We start from the raw sequence: 9,656 nt of genomic DNA, 5'->3' as shown, positions 1-9,656 counted from the left end.
TCCTCCGGTCGGAGATTAAGTTTGTATTTCACTACTTAGACAACTCTTGCGTAACTGTCTTTTTCTCGCAAACGGACGGCTAGACAGAAACCTTCTATCTCGGATACATGTTCGTAGCACCCGGTTTCGTCCTTTTTCCACTCTCCTCGCACAAGCCGGACGACCAGCGACATCTTTCTCCTGTATAAACAGCATGGTAAAAGTTTTGTTAACGACTGCCCTTTTTTCAAAAATAACAAGTAGCTATATATATAGGTAGAAAACCAAAGAGAAATCTCCATAACTACACACCTGAGACTTAAATGGTCTGTCTTTCTTTCTCTTTTAGTTTTTAGCGGTTGCAGTGTTTAATATGTTAGTTGTTTGAGTTCTTCTTGTTGCAGCAATGTCGATATGGAGATAATAAATAGCCAAACATGTAGCTTCCATATCTGCGAAATCGATTACGTATCACATCTAATCATTACTTCTTAACTTCTTTTTTAGTTTCCCAGTGGGCGGCGCAATATCATGGTAGATTTTCCTAGCATTTAATGCTCGTTATCTCGCGGCAGTAGGCTATCGATTCTGTGGGCTTCTAGGGGTAATTTCGTCATATTTAATTTGCAAGAAAATGTCCACCTAAATAACGAAATGAAATGTACAGATCCTTAATTATTTGCCACTGCAGGTATAGATATTTCATTAACCCTTTTACTAACACTTTAAACCTCCAAACTAGCTTTTCTGTTTGCATCGCCATAAAAATTGATGGAACAATTAATTTATGTTTGTTAATATAAATTTATTTAATTTAATTTAAATTTTAATTAATGTTATTAATTCATCATCTTCGACTACTCACCGTCTGACCATAAAATTTTCAGGTTTTTATTCAGTTCATTCTATGTGTTTACCATGTTTTTTCTCTTGTATCTCAGATTCTATGTTATTTGGTTTATATTCTTCTATTTTACACTTCTCTTGTGCTTTAGCCTCTAGTTTTAGAGGTTTATAAGAAAATGTCATGGTCGGACGGTGAGTAAACGAAGAAGATAATTTTTTTAAAAGATTTTTATTAATTGTAATAAATAATAAAATTAATTTAAATTAAAATGAAATTAAATATATTTATATTTAACAAACAGAAATTGATTGTTCCGTCATTTTTCTGGCGGCGCAAACAAAAAAAAGCTAGCTTGGAGGTTTAAAGTGTTAGTAAAAATATATTGTGGTTTATAGTGTTAGTGAAATTCTTTCGAGGTTTAAAGTGTTACCCACTCATGAGGGTTAAAAATGTGATTCTCCCGTTAAATAACTGTAAAAATCTGACCAAATAATAATAATAACTCTACAAAAGAAAACATCTTATAGATTCAAAATAAAACTGAAAACAAAATAAGTAAAATATATTACTTACTTTGATTCCTTCCCACAACTTCTCAAGGTTGCTATTGCTATTTGCTCATGTCTAATTCCGCGAGGAACTTCAGGTTGAAATTGGAAGGCAAACGTGTCGCAGGAAAATAATTCCAATCTAGTATTCGAAGTTTCGGAGAGAGATAGCTTAGAGCATCTCCAATGGTGTAAAAATGGAGCTTTCTTCATAGTTTCTCTCATTAAAAATTGAAAAAAATAAATCATAATGATTTATTTTTGAGAGAGCTGTCTCTCTTGAGAGAAATTTTGCAAGACAAGAGAGACGATGACGTGTCACGTTTTTATTGGTCGGTTCTTTTGACAAAATAGAAGAAAAAAAAAACGCGTAAAAAAAAAAACACTTTGCCCACGATAGCCGATGGAGAGTTCGCGTACTCGGACCCAACTGAATCGTTAACTGCGATTCCGGTGATTATGTCTGGTAACCTTCATCAACGTGTCTTCGTGTTCGACGGAGTCTGTCATCTTTGCCATGGAGGTACAATACTTTTCTGTTTCTCTATTTAGTCGTAGAAGAACAAATCCGCTTTCTCAAGGATCATTTAGTGGTTTATTGATTGATTTCGCCTATTGATCTGCTCTACGTTTGATGAGATTGATTCGGTTGTAGTTGATTTTTAGTCTTGTTCTGCGAAATTGGGGAAAAAACGAGATCAAATTTCACGGGATGGGGTAAAATTACGTGTGTAATCGTGGTATCTGAGAGTTCGTGACGCTGGAGTCATCATCTTTCCAATCAATTTCATCTCGAACAGAATCAATTGGTTGATTCAGAGATCCATTAGAATCCATAGAGATAAAAGAGTGATTTCTTTTTCATGTTTCTTTAGGATGACTTCGCTGAGGTTACATAGTATGAGAAGAAGAAGCCTAAGTCACAGAAGCAAACTATTGCTAAGAAAGGTGGGTGTTTTCTTCAAATATTGTTTGAGATTGATTTGAATCTGCATCTGCAATGAAAAGACTTGAGTTTTCATATTGATTTAGATTTGCTAAGATTATAGTGGCTTAAGTTGCTAAATCAATTGATTGATGATAGTTATACGTTTGTCATACTACAGTTTCTTTTTTCAATGTATGCATATAATTTACTCAACCATCTAGCTCAATAATTTATTCAGAGGACTTATGTAGTAATGTGTACATCTAGCTTAGTTAGGCTTCTTCTTATCCCTTTGCTTCTTCATCGTTGACTCATCTTCTTCCTCTGAGACATGGCCTATCTATTCTTTTCATCTTTCTCTTCTTCTTGTCGCTGACTCCATCTTCCTCTTTGTAGGTTATCACTGTTAGAGTTGAATCCTTTGATCATTGGCTGCTGCTAAAGCTTGAGATTAATGTGTGTGGAGGACTTGTGATACATGCCGCCATTTGATGCATCCATGGAAAAGAAGTCATCATTGGTGAAAATAGAGAAGGATGGTTTGTTTTTTGAGAAGTCATCATTGGCAACATATTGGTTTTGCTGGTTCTCATTAGCGTTACTCATGTTGCATCTAAGCTTAACACACATCAACCATCATTATTCACAAATGATATAATAACTATGTTGACTGAATAATAAACAAGTAAACAATAAATAATAAACATGTACCACAAATAATTTATGAAAATTGTGTACCACGAATAAGTTAGAATGAATGTGTACCACAAAAATATGTTCGTCGAATTGTCTAATGGCGAAGAGGTGGCAAAAAAAAATAGGAAACGAACTTATTTTGACAGAAAACGCGAAGAAGGAGAAAATTTCGCAACAATCAACAGAATAACTAATCGTTTTTTTTTTTTGCAAATTTATTTTCAAATGTATGAAATTATTGTATGTTTAATATGTTATGAATTGTAATATTTTTTCAGTTTTATGAAATAAAATAATTAAAATAATAATTTAATTTTTTCCTGAGAACCCCACAAAGAGAGCCTACCATTGGACTTTGCAAAATTAAAAAAATTTAACAAAAACTCTCATCTCATAAATTTGAAAATTTTATTCTTAAAAAAATGGTGAGAGCCAATGGAGGGCTCTCACCATTGGAGATGCTCTTAGACCATGTGATATATACCATGCATCGTAATAGAATCCTTTTAATCTTAAGAATTGGAGATTAGACATTCTTTCAAAAGCTCTCCCGCTTATATTTAATTTTCTTCCATTAAATCTACAATCTATACCAATAACACCTCTACTACCCTGGAAAATAAAAGGCCAAGAAGAATAAATTAGATGGTTAGTTAACAAACAAACTCAATTTGTAATGAGCAATGCAATGAAATACTAACGGCAAAACTTACTGTTGCCTCATCAGCCAGTAATACTTCACAATTCTCTCCACTATCGACAAAAAATTGGCGTTGTCCAGGCTCATCAAACTGTTTACGAACAATATCTTTACCGAGTTTTACTAGCAGACTATGCATTCCTATTTTCGAATTCTCCATAGATAAAAGAGATTTCTCAGCTAAGACATCAAGTCTGTGCCTCACATTCTCGAAACAGTTCGCAAGATACGCTACAACTTTCTCAAGTTCTTCGTATTAACTCCGGTGAATCGGAGAAGATGAACACGAGCAAAGAAGAATCGGAGTCAAAGAGAATCTTTATTCAACAGTCAAAAACAGAGTTTGTTACAAAAACTTGTTGAAAATAAAACTGTAATCTTAAGCTTATATATACAACTTAATAATCGACATTAAACCAATACCAAGTTAACCAGAGTTAACCGGATCAAACCATCTCCAATACACCCCCCTCAAGTCTTTATCTTCTAAGTGTCTGGTTTGGAAGATATAGACTTGACAGAGACATTTTCTTGATCAAACCATGGAATGGTCCTGGATGAAGAGGCTTGGTTAGAATATCTGCAAGTTGATTGCCAGTAGGAACATGTAATGTCTTCAGTTTTCCAGCTTTAATTTGATCCCTCACTGTATGACAATCGATCTCTATATGTTTGGTACGCTCATGGAACACTGGATTCATTGCCAAATGAAGAGCCGATTTGTAGTCGCAGAACAACTTTGCAGGACAAGTAACCGAGATATGTAAGTCCTTCAATAATTGCTGCAACCAAATAAGCTCACAAGTAGCCTGTGCAAGACTCTTGTACTCTGCTTCAGTACTGCTTCTACTGACCACATTCTGTTTCTTTGATTTCCAAGAAATCAGTGAATTACCAAGATAAACACAGAATCCTGTCACAGATCTTCTACTATCTTTGCACGTTCCCTAGTCAGCATCAGCAAAACCATTCAAACACAATTCATTATCTGCAGGATACATCAATCCTTGACCAGGATTAGCCTTTATGTATCGTAACACTTTATATGCAGCTTGAAGATGAATATCCGTTGGTGCTGAAAGAAACTGACTCAGAGAGTTCACTGCATATGTAATATCTGGTCTGGTGATGCATAAGTACAGAAGACGTCCAATAACACCTCTGTATATAGTAGGATTTGGTAACAAAGTACCCATCTCTTTAGTTAGATGCAGAGTTGGATCCATTGGTACTGAACTTGGTTTACAATCAAGTAATCCTGCATCCTCCAAGAGATTCTGAGCATACTTTCTTTGACACAGTGAGATTCCTTCAGAAGACCTAGCTATTTCCAATCCTAAAAAGAATCTAGCAGGTCCTAAATCTTTAATTTTGAACTCTGATCTCAAAAGCTCTTTTAACTGTTCAACAGCCTTGTCATTGTTACTGGCAATCATTAAGTCATCAACATAGACTAGCACAGCAACAAAACTATCTGAAGTCATTCTCACAAACATAGTATTATCCGCAGGTGATTGTACATAGTTTGCTCCCAACAGAACTGAAGAAAACCTCTTATACCATTGTCTAGATGCTTGTTTAAGGCCATAAAGAGATTTCAAAAGACGACATACCGGTTGAGAAGGCAAAACAGTATCTGTTGGAGGTGTGTATCCTTGAGGCAAGCGCATATAAATTTCCTCATCAAGTTCACCATGCAAGAATGCATTAGATACATCCATCTGTGTCAAACTCCACCCTTTTGCAGCTGCAAGTCCAAGTAATAACTTCACACTAGCAAGCTTTGCAACAGGTGAGAAAGTATCCATATAGTCAATACCTTCTTGTTGAGTAAAACCCTGAGCAACTAACCTTGCTTTATACCTTTCCACACTTCCATCTGGGTTATATTTTATTGTGAATACCCATTTACAACCCACAACATTCTTACCCTCAGGTAAAGATTCCACAACCCAAGTCTTATTAAGTTCAAGAGCCTGAAGCTCCTCATTTGCTGCTTTAGTCCATTTTTCTGATTTCATAGCTTGTGCAAAGGTCTTAGGCTCAGTCTCTAGATTATAAGCACATATGTATGAATTGAAAAGAGGAGTAAGCTTATCATATGAAATAGTAGTGGTAATAGGATGTGGAGTGGTTCTTTTAAGTGGTATGGAAGAAGAAGAAGTAGATAGGATAGGATTATTTTGTGTAGTGGTATTTAATGTGGAAGAAGTATCAGGTGGTAAAAAAGAGATAGAAGGAACAAGGGAACAATGATACTCAGATAAGTATACGGGAGCTTTAGTAACCCGTTTAGGCCTAGCAATAGGTACAGAAGAGATATCCGTATCTGGTGTAGCTGCATTTTGTTCATTATTATCAGTACTAGGTGCTATATGTGCAGATGATGCAGATGATGATGATGTATCTTCTGGTAATGCAGCATCTAATGGAAATGTTTCAACAAAATGCAATGGAGCAGGCATAGGCAAAATGCTATTAGGAAACATATCTACTGATTTTGAAAGTAACTCACTGGTTTTGAAAGGAAACTGAGTTTCATGAAAAATCACATTTCTAGAAATCAAAACAGCATGAGATTCTAAATCCAAGACTTTATATCCTTTAAAACCAGAAGGATATCCAAGAAAAACACATGGTTTGGCTCTTGGAGAAAACTTGTTTCTTTCATGATTATTAGTAGAAGTATAACAAAGACAACCAAATGTTTTAAGCAAAGTATAATCAGGTTGTTTTTCTAAAAGTAACTCATAAGGAGATTTATCTTTCAACAATGGGGAAGGTAATCTATTTATCAAATGAGCAGCTGTAAGAACACAATCACTCCAGTAAGGTAAGGGTACATTTGACTGAAATAACAATGATCTAGCAACATTTAATAGATGTTGATGCTTGCGCTCAACAACAGAATTCTGTTGAGGAGTATAAGAACAAGAAAATTGATGAATCATGCCATGTTCTTTAATAATATTTGTAAAAGCTAATTCAGGAGCATTATCAGAACGAATGGCTTTAATTTTTGCATTATATTGTGTAGAAATGAGTTTCATGAACACTGGAAAAACAGTAACAACTTCACTTTTATTTCTCAGCATATAAACCCATGTAATCCGAGTACAATCATCAACAAGAGTTAAGAAATAACGAAAACCTTCTACAGACTCAACACTAAAAGGACCCCATATGTCTAAATGAACAAGATCAAAAGGATTCTTTGCTAGATTATTATTTGAAACAAATGCTAATCTTTTCTGTTTTGCTAATGGACACACTGAACAATGTAAAACATCAGGAGACACTGTTTTTAAAGAAGGAATGATACTGACAAGTTTCTTTAATGCAGGAGAAGACGGATGACCAAGTCTTTGATGCCAAATGAGACTATCAGCTACAACAGATCCAGAGAAAGAACTAGCTTTAGGTAATGATGGTGAGAGGGATATATTCTGTGTTTCAAGAATATATAAGTTGTTGTAGAGTTTACCCCTCCCAATCATCAAGCCCTGAGAAAGTTCCTGGATATAACAACAATTAGGAAAGAAATGAGCAGAACAAAGCAAAGTTTTAGCAAGACAACTAACACTAATCAAATTGAATTTAAAATCAGGTACATGCAAGACATTATATAAAATGAGTGTTGTAGTGATGCATATGGTTCCTGTGTGTGTGATAGCAACCCTAGTACCATTTGGTAAAGTTACAGTTACACCAGTCACAGGTATCAATTCTCTAAACATTGCTAAATCTGAACAGACATGACTAGAAGCACCACTATCTATTATCCAAGCATCACTTGGCAAAAAATTTTGTATAGATGAAAGAGTAAGATTTTGAAAAGTGAGATTATTATTCTCATACCTAAGACTTGTGGAAGGAAAAGGAATAGTACCAGAAGTAGAAGCCTGAGCCATAAGACCATGCTCTGTGATAGTCGCAGTAGAACTAGAAGCACCAGCAGAAGTAGCTGCAGGCTCTGGAATCCTAACTTGAGTATTGAATTGTGAAATAAGATTTTGTATCTGATCTTGTGTAAGATCCTGCAAATTGAGATTATTTCCCCCACTAGTAACATGTGGCAACATAGGAATATAAGATCCAGCTTCAGAGTAAGCTGCATTTGCAGACTGCATTGCATTAGAATAAGGCACCATCTGTAACTGAGACTGAGGCATGAACATCTGAGGTTGTGTCATTTGCATTTGAGCTACAAGTGGTTGTTGCATCCGGGGTTGATAAGGTGACATTTGCATCCTTGGTTGAAACTGTTGAGGAGCATTCCTATAAGTAGTAGGAATCTTATAACCCGGAGGATAACCATGTATCTTGAAGCACTTTTGAACTGTATGCCCTGTCTTTCCACAATTAGTACAGATTGGTTTCTGAGCTGGTCTTGCAGTGTTATATGCTGCAATATATCCCATATCTCCATTCTCCATCACAGGAGCTTCAGTACCATAAGCAATTGTCTGAAAAGCCACATTGTCAACTTTAGAAGAAGGACGGATTGACTTTTGTCTTTCATCTTGTGTCACAATATTGAAAGCCTCCTCTAATGTAGGAATTGGCTTTAACATCAAAATATGACGACGAGTCTGCTCATAACTCTCATTCAAACCCATTAGAAACTTAGTAACATGACTGCGCTGCTGTAGTTTCTCCCACTTCACTGCAGCATCACATTCACATTTACCACATGTGCAAACCGGAAGATCAACATAGTTCTTATGCTCTTCCCATAAGGTTTGCAATTCTGTATAATAAGCACAAATGTCCATAGAACCTTGCTCAATCTTACTGAGTCTTTGTTCTATATCATACACCCTAGGCGCATCATCTTGCTTAAACCTAGCCAACAAATTCTTCCAAATTCCTTCAGCAGTAGGGATAAAGAGTAAACTCTGTCCAATCTTCTTGGAAACTGAGTTCATTAACCAAGTAGCCATTGTATCATTACAACGTGACCAAGCACCAAAATCCCTATGATCACTCGCTGGTTTCACAATCGTTCCATCTATAAATCCCAACTTATTTCTAACATTCAAAGCCATCCAAACAGATCTACGCCATGAATGAAACTCTGAAGCAGTATTAAGTCTATCAGAGACTAAAACCAAACCTGCGTGGTCATTCCTGTGTAGATGATATGGATTTTCGTATTGATCTGTTGGATAACACATCGAATCAGTCGGAATACTTGATGATGGACGGAAAGTCATCGGAATCGCAGTATTACCACAAGAACTCATAATTTGCATAAGAGTCAAGAAATGTGAGACGAAATCAGTGAAAGAAAATCAAAATTCGTCAACACAGGAGGTCAAAGAAAGAAAGAAAAGAAGAAATCAGATTCAAAATGAAGATCCGATGAACAATTTGCAAAACGCAAGAATCAGAAAGAAAACAAACAAGGACTGGAAGATTCAGCTCCGACGAAGATTGCGGAAGCTTCGTTGATAAGCTCTGATACCATATTAACTCCGGTGAATCGGAGAAGATGAACACGAGCAAAGAAGAATCGGAGTCAAAGAGAATCTTTATTCAACAGTCAAAAACAGAGTTTGTTACAAAAACTTGTTGAAAATAAAACTGTAATCTTAAGCTTATATATACAACTTAATAATCGACATTAAACCAATACCAAGTTAACCAGAGTTAACCGGATCAAACCATCTCCAATACTTCGTGATTGAAATAGCAAGCTATATGAATGAATAAATTTTTATTATCATCGCATAAGGCATCATAACTGACCTTTAAAACACTCACAATATCCGCGTGAAGGCGATTCTTCAAACTTGGTAGAGCATTTTTCCACTCTTGCTTGGATTTTCTCTTGAAGTGGGAGCCCATAACCTTTAGTCCTAGAGGAAGTTGACTAGCAAGATTTGCAACTTCCCAAACAAGTTCTGTGAAATCATATTCAGGGTTCTTCTGACCAAAAGCATATATACAGACCAT

General features: G+C 35.7%; 1 protein-coding gene and 1 long non-coding RNA gene across 2 annotated transcripts; one reads left to right on the top strand and one right to left on the bottom strand.

Annotated features, from left to right (window-relative positions):
* Positions 1-1,274: 1,274 nt before the first annotated feature.
* LOC9298648 (disease resistance protein TAO1) lies at positions 1,275-9,650 on the bottom strand. The gene is made up of 4 exons (XM_021015562.1): positions 9,378-9,650; positions 3,712-3,948; positions 3,468-3,610; positions 1,275-1,551 (listed from the first exon to the last, which is right to left on the bottom strand). The coding sequence occupies exons 1-4, from the start codon at positions 9,546-9,548 to the stop codon at positions 1,437-1,439; spliced, it is 666 nt and encodes a 221-aa protein (XP_020871221.1). The 5' UTR covers positions 9,549-9,650; the 3' UTR covers positions 1,275-1,436.
* On the top strand, positions 1,732-2,883 carry LOC110225678. The gene is made up of 3 exons (XR_002329901.1): positions 1,732-1,897; positions 2,250-2,322; positions 2,699-2,883. It is a non-coding gene; the product is annotated as an uncharacterized LOC110225678 (long non-coding RNA).
* Positions 9,651-9,656: the final 6 nt, after the last annotated feature.

The sequence above is a fragment of the Arabidopsis lyrata genome, assembly GCF_000004255.2.
Source record: "Arabidopsis lyrata subsp. lyrata unplaced genomic scaffold ARALYscaffold_322, whole genome shotgun sequence".
Classification (NCBI taxonomy): domain Eukaryota; kingdom Viridiplantae; phylum Streptophyta; class Magnoliopsida; order Brassicales; family Brassicaceae; genus Arabidopsis; species Arabidopsis lyrata.
This window is presented reverse-complemented; position numbering and strand designations above follow the sequence as displayed.